This window comes from Camelus dromedarius, chromosome 6 (genome assembly GCF_036321535.1).
Source record: "Camelus dromedarius isolate mCamDro1 chromosome 6, mCamDro1.pat, whole genome shotgun sequence".
NCBI classification, from domain to species: domain Eukaryota; kingdom Metazoa; phylum Chordata; class Mammalia; order Artiodactyla; family Camelidae; genus Camelus; species Camelus dromedarius.
The window spans coordinates 76,550,999-76,567,408 of NC_087441.1; the positions used below are offsets into that span (position 1 = coordinate 76,550,999).

The 16,410-nt window shown below is 40.1% G+C and overlaps 1 protein-coding gene across 50 annotated transcripts in view; it reads left to right on the forward strand.

Annotated features, from left to right (window-relative positions):
* Positions 1 to 16,410, forward strand: part of RIMS1 (regulating synaptic membrane exocytosis 1) — a 450,375-nt gene that overhangs the window by 383,384 nt on the left and 50,581 nt on the right. For 36 of the 50 annotated variants that reach the window (XM_064486964.1, XM_064486969.1, XM_064486980.1 and 33 more), the window contains one exon: positions 2,697 to 2,932. The exons of 5 other annotated variants lie outside the window; for them this stretch is intronic. In XM_064486964.1, coding sequence (XP_064343034.1) covers positions 2,697 to 2,932 — 236 coding nt within the window. The remainder of the gene's footprint in view (positions 1 to 2,696; positions 2,933 to 16,410) is intronic. 9 more of the 50 variants (XM_064486968.1, XM_064487001.1, XM_064486989.1 and 6 more) reach the window with 2 other exon arrangements.

Genomic DNA, 16,410 nt, shown 5'->3' on the forward strand with positions numbered 1-16,410 from the left:
AATGGAAGCAGGACAAATAAAAGGCTACAGATTAGCAAAGTAGAAAGCATGCTTTTGTGAAGACCATGACCTTCGCATTGATTTAATTAATGTAGCTAATTAGCACCCCCCCAACCCCCGCCAAACCTGTCCCCTCAGTTAGGTACCAGGAGAATTGAAACTGCCCTAATGCCTTCTAGATGAGCATGTGGTATCCTTGATTCTTCAGGGAGCTACGCACGGTCCTCCAATCCCACAAGAAAGCTGTGAGCTTCTAAACAACATGTTTTATTTTCTGAGAAAAATTGTGTCATTTATTCATAAAATCATTTTAACATAACTTCTTAACTCACCCCCCTCAAAAGGGTAATCACAAATTTCCCTACAATTTTTTTCAAAATTTTTATTTGTCAGTATTGTAAAATACCTCATTGCTAGATTAAATGTCCATGAAAATTTGTTGAATCTTCCTTGCCTGTCTTGAATAAATGTTCATAAGAGAAACATCATGGAAAACATTTCCCTGTTCATTTAAACTTCTCTATAACCCAAAGAACACCCTTCAGAATTTTATAAGTGGTTTTTTTTTTGGAATTATTTTGTAAATACAAATTGAGAACTGTGATAGAATTCTATGTTTGTAGAAATAATGGGGAGGGAAAAAGGTACATGTTAGTTAACCCATATTTTACTATAGAGATAAAAATAGTTTCAGAAGAGAGGTTCTCAATAACCACTGTGGGGAGTGTGCTAAGAAGACTGATGTGAGGTGGAAAACTACAGATTTCTCCACGGCAGGTGTTTGATGGAAGATGGATATTATGACCATGAAATTGACTGAATCCTGACATTTCTGTGTATTCTTCAGCAGAATTATGCAAGTAAAATAGCAGAATAAGCAGATAGTAAGAGCCGACTTAAGGAGGGGTGGCAGATTTACGAAATGCATTCAGATAAACAGGTGAGGACATGAGAGAAATGAACCATAATATTTCTCAGGAAAGAAAGTCCATTAGAGTTGAGAATATAAACCACAGAGGAATCAGTGTTGAACTGGTCATATGTAAAACTGTCATCATTCATATTTTGAAAACGTGACTATGTAAAACACATAGCAAAACTGCCCGATTTGCAAATGGCTTTAAAAACTTTTGAGTGAATGAAAAGATTATTAGAACAAAATGAAAGACGATGAATACCTTATTGTTACCAGGTGAGTGTTGGTGTGCACCAATTCAAGGAATGCAGCTAGGGATGAAAAATTCCAAATTATTCCTGTCAAATAGAGGCATCAGTTTCAGTTCACTGTTTATGTAGGGACCTAAGATCTAAGCAGTTCTGGACCCTCTTCCATGAGTCTAAGCCCGCTAACCCCTCTGAACCACCCCAAACCAGCTTCCCCTTCTACTGAAGCTCTCGCTGAGTGTGCGGCCACAAACATGTTACGTCATCCCAAGACTTTCTGTTTCATCATTCCTAATCATACTGGGGTTTATTCTGATGTGTATGAAGTGTCATCACTGACCCAAGAAGCTACATTAGGTACTATATTTTGTAGTTCAAAACAAGAAATAGAAAATCAAGATGGCGGGGAAGGTCATGGAAGCCAATTTTTGTAGATATTCTGAGGAAACGTTAAATTAAGAGGATCATTTCAGAGATATTAAACCAGGTCTTCACTGGACCAAAAAGGGGTGGACTAGAGGGTAATAGGGCTGCATATGCAGCATTATTAAAAAGATTCATGTCCCTGTCTCCTCACTTACCCACCCCATCTCTCCCCAACTCACGGACACACGTTGACTTCGGCAAGTAGAGAGGATTTACTCCTGTCGACCTTCCACAGTGCCTGAAATTCTCAACAGTAAGGCATTCATTTGGGAGAGAAGTAAAGTAATCTGTTCAGATAAACTTGTGTACTCTGACAACAGAGACGAGTTTTGCAGAAAAGAATGGGGCCCAAAAAAATATCTGAACCCAGAGTCTGTGAATTTGAAGAGCTGAGAGATGAAAATGAGAGGAAGTGTGTGTGGAGAAGATGGAGTACAAGGGATCCAAGAGGAAGGGGGTGATGCAGGGGGTTTTGCCTCATCAGGAGTCTTTCCTGGATGCATTAAGCCTCAGATTAGCAAAAGCAATGTCTGTCTGTTGGAATCCCAAAGAGAACCTAGAACAGACACTGTTTTCACTCTTTGAAACCTTGTGGCAAATTCAGAGGATCAATTTTTAACAATATTTCCCCCTCAGGGATAGATAATGAACTTTTCTACTGATTTAAGTATTTTAGTTTTTCTCTGATAGTAACTGTTTACAAAAGCGGTCAGTCACATTCACATCCCCATGGAGAGAATTAACCATTTATTATCTTTTAAAAGTTTATATATATAAAATAGATAAACAGCAAAGACCTCCTATAAGAGCACAGGAAACTATATTCAATTTCTTGTAATAACACATAATAAAATATATCCTGTATCCAAAACTAGTGTATAGATTGCTCTGTGTTAAGATGCGATGGTTTGAAGCCACATCTAGTACATATTTGGGGGGGGGGTGATGCAATTTGAAAGTGCTCATAGCCATAGGAGTACTCCTCAGCTGGCTTCTCCCGCCCCAACAATTTGCCTGGATTATTTCAAAATAAATTAGACTGAGAGTGTCTGTTATGCTGACCTGTAATTTATGGATGCATATATGTTTTTACTTTGTAAATATAGTTCATTTACCCCTAAAATGCAAGGCAGACGGATGGGGACTTCAGGAAGAGCCATCACGAAGAGCACGAGTGTGAGCGGAGAGATGTATACACTAGAGCATAATGACGGCAGCCAGTCGGACACGGCTGTGGGGACAGTCGGAGCAGGTGGAAAGAAGAGAAGGTCCAGCCTGAGTGCCAAGGTGGTCGCCATAGTGTCTCGAAGGAGCAGAAGCACATCCCAACTGAGCCAAACAGGTGAGTGCCGTCCATTCCACTCGACCACCTCAGGTTCTTGCTGGAGAGGCGAGTTGGTCTTCATGCTGCGTCTCCTGATGGTATGGTACAGTGTACGCCTTCTTCTTGGCAGCAGACGCTTATTTCTCTGTTTCTGGAAACCTGTGACATGTGTGGGTTGATTTTATTTTATTTGTTTCTGTACAGCCATCTAACAAGGTATCATTTGTCAATCTATAAAGTGGTCAGATGTTCACCTTTAAGTTAAAAAAAATTCAAGTCATATTTACAAATATTCAAGGAAATGCAAAGAAGTATTAAAGAACCAAATTGATTTAAATGCAAGAGAAGCAACAGGATTCTCCTTTTCAAAATGTTCCATAAATACAATTACTTATAAAGCAGGCTGTCTCCCTATTGTTAGAGAAAACAAGGTCGGTTGTGCAACTTGAAGTTCAGTCTTCAAGGTACTGTCTGAATATAAACGTGGAACTGAAATGGTTGTGTTTTCAATGCCAGTAAGAACCCAGCAGTTATTTTTACTTTAGAAAAATGGGTCAGTGGATTTGTGCAAAGAATAATGTTTTAATGCAAATTTGAGTTTCAGATATTTTCTACTGCTTATAAATCTTAAAAGCTTTCTGTCCTCAAGCTATATAGGGGGAAAAGCCAACACAGAAGGGAAGATGGTTATTTTGTGTATTATGAAATATTTTTTAAAAACTGCCTAAAATTATGTAACATTTGATCATAACATACTAGATAATTCGTGACTAGTCTCGGTACTATGGAAAACCAAAGGTAAGTGAGGTGTTGGGCTGGTTTCAGTTGTCATCATCTGTTTCCCCTGCCATGCTCCGTAGTTCCATTTATTGTTTCTTAACAGCGAAAGTCTTGTCACAAAATTGACTTACACTGAAAAACGTTCATGAAATCCTTTTTAGAGTTGGCTTGGCATCTTGGAAAGGATGTATCTGAAATGATGCCTTCGACTGGACCAACTGATAAATAAATTAGAGGGAGGGGATTTTGAGCCATTCAGGAATTGAACTCGTGCATCCAGCTGTTTATCGAAACAGAGGTTGGTCTTCCTGAAAGTCATGGGAGTAGGATGGACCCAGGTCAGCCAGCGTCCATGTGGCAGAGCCACCGTCCCAGTGAGAGGGGCTGTCCTTTGTGAAAGAGAACCGTAGCTCTTCCTGGGGCTCAGATTTCTCCCTTCAGAGCGGGAAGTGTTTTGCATTTGTTTTTGCTTGTTTTGTTTTTGCTTGTTTTGTTCTTGATGGTGATGCTTCCTGGTGTGCACTGTCGATGTCATAAAGGATGCTTTATAGTACAGACTGCGAATAGGTTCTCACCGCCAGATTTCAAGATCCTTTATCTCTTGGATGAAATGGAAATTCTCTTTGCTTTCGTTCTAGAGAACCAGTGTCTCCTGTGTGAGAGACTGCAGGGTCAGAGATGGCATAGGTCCTTCTCCAACTTTCCACCGTCTCGCTCTTCTCATTTTTCCCCTGTAGCTAGCTCCCTCCCTGTTATTCATGAGTTGAGTAGAATTATGTTCTCTCAGAATAAAATGCAGCGATAATTAAAGTTAGGAACTCCCCCCCGAGGCACAGCTTTGTAGGTGCTAGATCCAAGTGATTGGCATTGGAACACTGGCCCCTTTGCTTTTTTCATTTACATTGTATTCTAGTTACAGTCATTGCTGAATTTCAGATAATACTTATCTTCCCAAGAGTTGCGTCCTCAATCACTTGCACGGAAGACCATGCTTTCAGAGACTGGGTGGTGATGGTTTAACCAGATAGTTCTATCGCAGAGTGACTCGGGGAATGAACTCCGACTCGCTCTCTCTAGGACTCAGTTTGCCGGTGGAGGGGGTGGTTTGGCAGGGACGTCCTCTGCAGAACTTGCCAGGTATCAGATTTTATGCTTCTCTTCCTACGTCATAATTGTACCTTTTATTTGACAACCTATTCTCATTCTTCTTGGCCTTCCCAAAGCAAGTGACAAATGGGGGCACACTTCAGGGATCACTCCTCTTTGTGTCAGTGCATGGCCTGATGTTTTTCCCTCTTCCTTCTTTGACAAGTGACTTTTTTCCCCCTTATCCATGGTTAGGTTTTTCTCTCTCCTGTGAAGAGTCACCAAAATTCAGCATTCTCATTTTAAGAAATCATCTGTTACACTGCTTCAGCTTCTGCGTATGAGCATCACATTTGTATTTCCAGATTCGTCCTCACCCAGGAAATATTCCTTAATTTTCATTTCCTATTAAGAAAGCGCTCTTGGGTGTCTTGCTTTAAATAAACTTAGTATTTCCACGTGTCTGAATTCCCAGCCCTTCCCTTCAGTAATACCTCCGTTCTTAGAGTTTAGGTCTTAGAAGAGTTGTAAGAAGAGTTTTTAGAAGAGTTTTCTAGTTTTTTAAAATTTTCCCTAAACCCTGTCTCTCCCAGGTCCGTCATCTCAGAGAAAACTATGTGATGTTTGTCTAATTTCAAGAAACGTTAGTGTAATTGATTTAAGTATCTTTATAATGAAATGAAACCATTCATCTCAGACTGGTGGGGCTTCTCAGGGGGCTTTCTAAATGCACGGAAAATTAAAACAGATTTTCTAATGGTGTCAGTTAATCAAAGATTTGGCAGAGGAAAACAGCATTACTTATATATTAATGTATTCTAAGGAATAGAATATATTTAATGTAAATGTTTAATCATGCTCAGTATTTTAAGACTTTAATTAAGGGCTTTTCTTGTAGTGAGTCTCTTTGGGACCCTGGGTTACAGGTTCCGTCTCCTCTGCCCCAGACAATAGATGATCAGGAAAACACGAAGCTCCTAGAAATAACGTTTGCCCAGCTCTTTTTAGAATGAGCGATTTCAAGCACATCATTTTTTCTGAATTTTTTATATAGCCACAAGTTTGCTCCAAGGAGTATATTTGATTCTCTGTTCAAATCAAGTAAAATTTATTTTAAAACACCGAGGAGCATAGTAAACTATAAATACATGTATATTTATGTAAGTTATATCTATAATATATAAAATTGACTTGGCTTTTATATGTAATTTACTGTGCTCTTCAATTATAGATATAATTATTTGTGGAATATTTCAAATATAAATGACAGTAAGGAACAGAATCTCCTCAATCACACTAAGTATTCGTAACAAAAGTAGGGACACATTTTTAATACATGTTTTTTGAAATAGAGTGACATAAACAGGGAAGTTTCCCAAAATGCAACTCCTGGTAAGTGGCTTCCAGCAAGTAAGCATGTCACTAAACACTGATGCAGGACACAGTAGCTGAATTAGATTGAAAAGGGTGTGAAGTAGTGAAAGAAAGGGAAATTTTAAGGAAAAGCAGCTGATCCAGGAGTATTTTGGAATTGAATGAGGCCCTGGGTAAACACAGGACCAGGCTCTGGAATGTAAGGGAGATTTTACTTAGGAGGGTCTGGATGCCCAGCCTGTGTGGTGTGAGGGTTTGGTCTCTTTCGGTCATGTGCTACCAATGTAATACTCCGCCTTCCTCGCCAGGAAATTGAAGGCATGATTGAGAAGGGTCTGTAAATCTCTGAAGAATCATCCCCCGATACGCCCTTGTCATTACCTACGAGTGTAACATGATTCCAATAATCAGTATCACAGGAATGATAATTATTCATGTGTCTAAGTGAATAAAACCAATAGCTTTACATTTCTAGAGCTCTTTCCATGCGCTGTTCATTTATACATACATGTGTGTGTATAACTTCACTCCAAGATTGGTCACAAAAAAAATTAAGATTCAAGAAAAGCTTTTTTGAAGAAAACACCTATAAATGTAAAGTATCATCAGCTTTACAGGCTAGAAATTACTTAATTTATCTTGTATTGTTGACAAACTCTATCTCCAGTATTATACCAGGAACAGTGGGTATTTCAAAATTAGAAGTAGCATTCTCAGTGGGAGGAAGTCATTTACACTTGAAATAAACAGGAGTCAAAGAGCTAAATAAGAAACTGTGAAGCAAGGTACCAACATAATAAAACCCAGAGCCATTTGTGTGTGTTACCAAGGGGAGTGGAAAGACAAGGCAGTTAAGGATCTAAGTTTCCCAGGATAAGAGCCCTTGAAGAATCAGTAGATGAGTGTCATCTAGCCATTTAAAGTAATTATTATTTATTCTCTCACGAACAGCTGATGATCCTTTGTTTAACAGACTAACATCATTTTTTTCCTAGGTACTGGCAAGATTTGGGTGGTTAGACACTAATTAAATTATGGGAAATATTGCAGAACTATGTTTATGTTATAGTATCACATAATTGAATCAATTATATGTACTAAGATCATCCTAAAAATAGATACTAATTACTATATAAAAAATAGATAAAACAAGGTCCTACTGTAGAGCACAGGGAACTATATTCAATATCCCATAGTAACATATAATGAAAAAGAATATGAAAAAGAATACATGTATGTATTTGTGTAACTGAAACATGATGCTGTTCACCAGAAATTGACACATTGTCAACTGACTATACTTCAATTAAAAAGAGATTAAAGCAAAAAAAAAAAACCAAGAATCACTTCTATGTTTCTTTAACACTTGATATTCTGCCCCTTTCCAGCATTTTCCTACCATCTAAATTTCTTTTTCCCCTGTCCAGATCCTTTCCTTCAAGACCCTGCTCAAAGATCCTCTGAACATTGTTGTCCCCTGTTATTTCAGCTTTGATTAGTATCTCTCTTGCCTCTGAATTCTTACAGATCAAGCTCTCTTGACTTCACTGTCAGCTCGCTGCGAGCACACACATTTTGTGGCTGCTGCTATGAGCAAGGGACTAGGTTTATATTGGTTAAAGAAAAAGATCTCACATGGACACAGATAAGCCAAAAATTCCAGTGACTTGAAAGTGATTCACATTCCGTCCGAGTAGAAGAATCTGAATCTGTATAGAAAAATAAGTTTCTGGTGAAGCCTTCCTCTCGTTTTGTGTTACAGCAGGGTGCGTGGAGCAGGGCCTGGGTCCCCACGGGCTCCGTGGGGTCTAGAGGCCTGGCGAAGCCCTCTTCTTCCGTCCTGCTGATCCAGCACATTCAGCACCAGCTGTTTTGGAGTTTAGGCATTTACAAATATGAAAGATTGACTACTGCCTTCTGGCTGCCCTGTCTTCCTGAAGAAATCCCTGAAATCAGGAAGCATATAAAATACTTTTGTGGAAATTATTAAAGGGCTAATAATTTTGTGGAGAGAGAAAGGAAAAATACAGGGGGAAAACACAAAAAATGTCTTTCAATAAATTACCCCAGCCCGTGAACGTAGGTTGGCAAAAGTGTTACCAAGTCCAAACTTGTTCTGCTCGCTGCACGACAGGCCAGTAAATTGGGAGATGAGGTGTTGGGGCAAAGAATAACGAGACGAGGTGTTGGGGCAAAGAATAACGACTTTACTTGGAAAGTCGGCAGATGGAAAAGATGGCAGACTGATGTCATGGAGAACCATCTTCCTCAAGTCAGAATTCAGGCTCCTTTTATGCTAAAAATGGGAGGGGGTGTGGTTGGTTGGTGCAAACTTCTTGGTGTAGGAATTCTTTGTTCTTGGAATCCTTTGTTCTTGCAGCTGTCTGCGTGGGTTAGGTCATGGTGTCTCTATAAAACCTGCACAAAACAAATGTTATTTTCTATTCTGCAGCTTGGTATCTCTGTAGGAGTGCAAAAGTGTTAATATCCCTAAAGATCAGAGCCTTGAGAATAGGCTCTCCTATTTCAGGCTAAAGGCAACATTGTTTTACAAAAGGTGCTGAGCTGGCAAGACTAAGCCTGGAAAACAGGGCACACGGTTAAAGCCAAAGGAACAGATCTAATATGGAGTGAGATTTGCTCTTTTCTATTACAAAAGCAAAGGTGTACGAAAGGGCTGGTATGGGAAATAGGATTAGACAGGGATAAAAGGTTGGGGGCAGGTCTTAAGAGCCTTTGCAGGGACTCTGCTTACTCCTTGGTTGAGAACTTTGCCTCGAGAGGATAGAAGAAACAAAGCTGTGTTCCTTCCTGCCAGGTTCACTAGTACCAAGATGGACAAATCAGTGAGGAGGCAGGGAGGTCAGGTCGAGGATGATGGATGAAATGAACGAATGTGACGTAGGTGGAGGAGGAGCTGTGGAGATGGACAGGGATGAGCTTGGCCAGAAAGAAGGAGGACCTGAAGGGGAAAGCAAGAGAAAACGAGGTGAAATGCTCACATCCAGGAGTAACTGAGAGAATACAGAAGAGGCAGGGCGGCAGGGTCCAGAAAAAGGGTGAGTTAACAAAGAGGAGGAGAGACAAGTGTCTCCAGCGAGGAGGGAATTTTGCAGAGAGGCTGGTTCATCCTACAGAAAGACAGAAGAAGCCAAGAAATAAGGAAAGACTGCTGGACTGGGGGCCTGAAGGGCTACTTCTGACTTAGGTGTGACCAGACCAGGGAGGGGAGGGAGGAAGGGGTGAGGACGGGGGAAGCCTTGGTACAGGACGAGTTCATCAGGGGCTGGAGCCCCTTCCTCTCTCCATGTTGTCCTTCATGTCAGCCTTCTCCCCATGACCATCATTGTATCCACCCCCATTTCAATTTCCGCCCACGTGGATTTGGGATAGGGCTCTTGTGAGTGGGAAGAGCTGGAACAGCAGAGACGATGGGTAGGAGTTCAAGGGGGATGGGGCTGGAGGGTCTACCGTGGAGGAGAGTGAGGGCTCCCCCAGTACCCTGAAGCCTTTTCATGTGGATGGGGCTAAGGAGGGAGGTTTAGCTCAGTGGTAGAGCACGTACTTAGCATGCATGAGGTCTAGGTTCAATCCCCAGTTCCTCCATTAATAAGTAAAACAAACAAACAAACAAACCTAATTACCTCCCCCAACACCAAAAAAAATTTTTTTTTAAAGACAGATCGATAGAGCGGCAATTGTTACTAACTTCTCTGCAGAAAGTATTATGAAGGAAAGAGCTCAAGTGTGAGCAGTCTTTCATTCATTCAAGCAACATTTAGTAAGTATTTTTCACGTCCTAGACTCTAGTTGAGGGGGTACTAGGAGTAAATGAGGAGTGTGGGTGTGGGTGTGTCTGTCTGTCTGTCTTGTCTGTCTCTGAGTAAAGGGGAACTGAGCATTTTCCAGGATGAGGTGTGGCAGGAGGACTTCTAGATGAATAGATGGGAAGATTCAATACAAAAAATTTTATGACACCAATGAACTTATTTACAAAACAGAGACAGACTATAGACATAGAAAAGAGACTTACGATTACCAAGGGGAAAGAGGGGGAAGGGATAAAGTGGAGCTTCGAGATTTGCAGATACGCACTAATATATGTAAAATAAAAAAATAACAAAGTCCTACTGTAGAACACAGGGAACTATATTCAATACCTTGTAATAGCCTATAGTGTAAAAGATTAGGAAAAGGAATATATATATATACATATATGATGAATCACTATTCTGCACACCAGAAACTAACACAACATTGTGAACACAATTATACTTCAATAAAAAAAAAATAAAGAAAAAAGAAATTAAAGTAATAAATAGATATTACTCAACAAACTTACAAAAAGAATAAAATTGGGGCATACAAAAGTTAGGAAAAAATCACAAAGAATTTTAATGAATGGAGTAAAATCTCAAAGCACCAAGGGGGCTAATTCAAGGACACCGGGGCATAAGGTTATTCTTGGAGAGAAGGAAAGATGGTGCTTTCACTGAGTTTGGTAGAAAAGAAGAAATGGTTGAAATTCAAAGGAAGATGGCAGCGGGAGTCCTGAGGGCTGAAGGATTCTGGGTCCCAGGGCGTTGGTCCTTTCAGGGCAGTGCAGACCGAGACAGTGCTGGTGCAGGATGAGGGTGTCCCGAGAGCTTCATTGGTAAGAATTAAAAGTACAGCTGTGCGGCACCAGCGATCCACCTCAGTTTGGATAATGCAAATTCTCCAAAAGGAGCTTTAAAAAATACTTCCTGGGGATCAGTGTCACCCTTGGAGCCATTAGGTTCATCTTAGCTCTTCTTACGTCTCAAGTCATTCGAATTATCGCATGTCTGATATCCTCACCAGGATTTCTGAGATCATCACAGAGGTCTTAGAGATCCTGTTGCTTCTGAGATGAAATGTGGTTAGATCCAGGTTCTTGGACTCGTGTTGGACGTTCCCCTGTCTGGGGATGCCATTCACTACTTAGCTGAACTCCTTCTATTGTGAATATTAGTCTCATTGGAGAAAATTAAAGCTCTGCCATCCCTCTCTCATCTGTTGATGGTTACTCCTTCCCGGGACTTTGGAGCAGATCTTTTTCTTATTCTTACTCAGAGTATGGGTCTAAAAGAGTTTTTTTCCTTTGGCAATTTTTCTCAATGTAATGAATTATTTCATTATAATCATGGGAATGAAACATTTCAGAAGGGCCATAGAGCGTTAAAAGCCATGTAGAGTTCATTATCCTACAAGATTATACTGACAAAAATGTGTATTCTAAGAAGTTTTAGCCAGATTTATGGATATTTGATTTCAAAAGCACTTAATAAGAGTTCATGAATTTCCAAGGCATATCAGTAACTTCTTAAGATGAATCATAGATGGAAACTAACAGAGTGCCCTTGTCCCACAGTCAAGAAAAGAATATTATAGAGAAACTAGGACTGTAACCCACTGGTACTTTAAAGGGATAGTACTTGAATGAGCTATTTCGCCCATGAGTTCTAGGCATGATTTCAAATTTTACATTGTCCTTAGATAATAATTGTGCCAAGAAAATATCCAAATTATTAACTCCTCTTCTGCTAATCGTTTTCCAGTTTTTTTTTTTCCCACAAGTCACACAAGTAAAGCAAGTCATAAAATAAACCAAACAAGCATTAGCTTGGATCTCGTGCTTTATTTAACTTGAGAAAATGAATGTCTTACATCTGCCTCGGGAGTTTGTAATCATCCCAACCAACCTAATCTATCAGAACATACTCTCTATTTTAAGTATTTGTGCTGCTTTGTGGTGACTCTATCTTTTCTTTTGCACAAGTAATTTTATAGCAGTAAGAAGGAAGGCTAAGGTGGGCTCTGAACCACCTAAGAAAAGTTTTCTTGGCTCTTCTGACTTGAACAATGGAAGCAAAACATTCTCCCGAGGGATGGGTGCCCCTGAACAGTTTCAGAAACTGAAAGCTAAAATCTTGCTGAAATCTAAATTCCTTGCCTGCGCCTCATTTAGTTGATTCATTTAGTGGCACAAGGAAAACACTCGGAGGAACGTAATGTTTCATGTTCTTTGTTTCCTGAATGCACAATCGTGGTGCCAGAAACGATTCTCAAGTCTGCGAAACCATCAAATGAATGTAAGCAGTGTCTCTTGTATTTACTGTTGCTGTCTGGCTCAGGAATTCACTACTGTTAATAGAGATTCAGTTCAGCTATAGCAGCTCATCTGCTGAAGAGATGCCCTAATAAGGGTTAGTATTTTCAAACCTACACCAGCGGCTCTATTTTTGTTCTCTTCCTTGCTCTGAACTATAAATTTCGAGTTTGGCTAATATGTAGATATATTTTTAGTCTGGTTTGGCAGGAAAAAATATATTTATTTGAGTGGAATTAATTTTTATAACTAATTTGTATTTTAGGATTTGTAAGGAGAAAGGAAGCTAACATTTATGAAGTGACTTCAAAGCACAAGACTGGGTATTCAAATAATTATATATGGCAATAATTCTTGTTAACTGTACCAAGGTAATGTTTCAGCCCGAGCTCAGTTGCAGAATGGGTGTGAGACGCTATTTCAGGTAGTTCAAATGTAACCAGAAATGTGTCTGATTATTCTTCCAGCAGATGGCCAATTTCAGTGCATCCTCATTGAATGCAGACTGGTTTTAAATAGCGATTTGGGGGTTGATTTATTTTACTAATTTTTTTTTTCGGACTTTTAAACAGAGAGAAGCAACAAGAAGATACGTAAACCCCCCGCAATGCCACCCCTCATTGCAAATGCACTGTGGAAATACCAGTATAGACAGTATCAGCTAATCTTTTTATGCATTTGCATTATTAATATTGATAAAACCATCAGCAGTCAGAGCTATTAGTCATCAGTTACCATATGCCAGCCGGTGGTCCACTGCTTTCCCTGGATGACATTCTCCAGTTCTCAAAACACAGCCCTGAGGTGCTACTATTAGTCTCACTTTCCAGGCTCCATGATTTGTCCGAGGCCAGACAGCTCTGAGAAGTTGAATAGAACTTCATGTTCTTCATTACCTCGCTGTAATCCCATCCACTGCACATCTTACACAGCTTTTTTAAAACAATCACAGATTCATAGTATCTCATTTTGTTCTGTAATACTGCCTTTTTTTAATTAAAAAAAACACTGTGCTTAGGAAGACCACTTTGGACATCATTGCAGAAGGCTTGTACAGGGTGGATTTGGGAGGAGTATAAAAAAAACTACAGTCCTTCATACCCAGGAATCGGTGGGGAGAGGGCGTCAGAGATACGGCTGTGTGATGTGCGACATGGGACGTCTTCTGAGAGCGATTACCGGGAAGGGATGTTACTTGCCACTTCCGGCCAAGTTGAGATTGGGACCGTTGATTGGAAAGGTTTTTTAAGCGACTGAGAATCACCAGCGTATACACGGCAACTGGGGTCAGGGAATCTGCTGAGGAAGGAAGTGCAGAATGTGAAGAACGAGGATCTAGAAAACTGCAGAAAACAAAAAGTGAAAGGCCTTTTTGAGCCTCTGTGTCCCCAACTATAAAATGGGGTGATAACCAGTACCTCAGAAGGCTGTTGAGAGGATTAAATGAAGATTTATGTTAGTAGTTCAGCCAAGTACCTGGCATATAGACAGGACTCAATAGTAATAGTGATTAGCCATTTCAATAATTCTGAGAAACCAAATAAAAGAGCAGTAGGTGAAGAATAGGTCTCGGGGCATCCCTCTTACAGCAGTGAGGGGACTGGAGTGCTCGAGTTCTTCTACATCAGTGGTTCTCAAAGTCCCTTCCACTGGGTTCCACTTTGAGGATCTGGTGAAATCCATTGGCCCCAGTCTCAGAGACGTGCGTGTGGTCCCACACACCATGCTGTGCAAACACTTCAGGGTGCATGCGGGCTCCCTGAGCGCAGTCCCCCTCAGGTGTGACCTCGAAGAAAGTGGTCCCGAGTCTCTCTGCCTCTGCCCTGTTACCCCACCTTTTCCACACCAGGGCAGGGGCAGCAGACTTTGGCCCAAAAACCTCACTTTTCTGATGGCCAATCAGCTAACATGATTTTTATGTTTTTTCAAATGGTTGAAAAACTCAATAAGAATATTTTACGGCACATGAAAATTATACAAAACTCAGTTTCGGTGTCCATAAATAACAGTTTTCTTGAAATACAGCTGTGCTCACTCATTTCCCTGTGGCCCTGGGCTGCTTTCATACTGCAAAGGCAGGGAACTTACGGCAACAAAGCCAAAGGTATTAACAATGTGATCCTTTAAAGAGGAAGTCTCATGACTTTGGGTCCGGGCCTAACACTTTGGGGCCTGTGGTGCAGAATGAGGGTGGTTCCATTAGAGAACAGTGATTATTTCTACAGTTCCCTCAGCACTACCTCTGCTTGTCACAGTCAGTAGTTCATTTCCATGGTCACCATGAATTTCCTTTTTTTTTCCCCCTTTTCCTGTAGTGTTTACATTGATGCCGTGGCCCCATTGATGTCATCTCTCGTTAGGCAAAGTGATTCTCCAAAATGAAGGCTTACCTGCCCAGATATTCAGATCTTCAGCCTTGCCCTAAAAATGGACCCCTGACCTGGCTGCTTGCATCAAGTGGTAAAAAGCACTTCCCTCAACCCTGACTGTCCCGTTTGGGAGCTCAGGAACTTTGTTATTTCACTAAGGGCTACATCCCCAGTATTGAGCACAAGGGCTGGGTTAGGCACATAAGGATTGTCTTGAATGAATGCAGCTTTTGAAAGAGTTTTCCATATTCAGTCTCTTCCTTCACAAGCTGCTTGTGTCTTCTGCACCCTTCACACTCTAGTCTGAATTCTGCCCAAACTGTTCTTGCTGAGGTCATGGAAAGTCCACAGACATGGAATTGATTTGGATAAAATTTAACTTACAGTATAGGTCACAGGTATTCTGCAGATATAAACCAATGAGATGGGTATAATAGAAAAATATTGGTAAGGATGTTTATTTTTTATTTGGCATGAGTAGATGATTCTCTCACACATGTAACTTCATTTCTGGCAGTGCTCCAGCCAGATTTATCTCCCCTGGATTCGTAAAATACGCCTTAAAGCTTCCTTCTTTGCACTTTTGGGGTGCAAACCCTCCACCTGGAAATTTCTTGATCTGTCATCTTGCCTGTCAAAATCCTTCTCTGCATTCATGCCCTTCCCAAATCCCAACTTCTTGTCAGGGCTAAAAGTGATCTCTGAACACCTGTAAGACTTTTTCGGTTATCATGCGGTGCTATTTAAAGACTTCTCTGCTCCATAAATATGGAAATCTTGTTACAAGATGAACGTCAAAGTTACTCAAGGGCAGGGATCGTGCAGAAGGTGTTTTTTGCTCTTATACAACCTAGTGCATTTAATGCAGAAGAGACTTGGTAGAAGTTTACTGGCTGGGTGTGATGTTTGCTCCATCAGTATACCATGCTCAGATGATGACTGATTGATCCTAGTGTGGTATTTCATGTAACATTGTGATATGCTAGCCTCAGCAGGTATACATTAAAGGTGATTTTTTCTATGTTGTGTTTTGCTATTATTAGGAAATCAGTACATCCTTTTTATAATTTTTAACAAGTAGAAGTGATTTTTTAAAATTTTATTGAAGTGTAGTGGATTTACAATGTTAGTTTCAGGGGTACAGCAAAGTGATTCAGTTATACATATACATACACATATATTTTTCTTTTCAGATTCTTTTCCATTAGATATTGTTAGAAGAAATGAAATAGAGTTCCCTGTGCTATATAGCAGGTTCTTGTTGGTTATCTGTTTTATTTATAGTCATGTGTGTCTGTTAGACCACAATGCCTAATTCATCCCTCCCCACTCTTTCCCCTTTGGTAACCAGAGTTTGTTTTCTATGTCCGCACGTTTGTTTTTGGTTTGTAAATAGGATTTGTATCATTTTTTTTAGATTTCACATATAAGTGATATCATATGATATTTGCCTTTCTCTGTCTGACTTACTTTACTTAAGTTTAATAATCTTTAAGTCCATCCATGTTGCTTCAGGTGGCATTATTTCATCCTTTTTATGGCTTTGTAGTATTCCATTGTACGTATATCACATCTTCTTTATCCAGTCATCTGTCAATGGACATTTAGGTTGTTTTCATGTCTTGGCTGTTGTAAATAGTGCTGCTGTGAACATTGGGGTGCATGTGTCTTTTTGAATTAGAGTTTTCTGCATATATGTGCTCAGTAGTGGGACTGCTGGATCATATGGTAAGTCTATTTTTAGTTTTTTTAAGGAA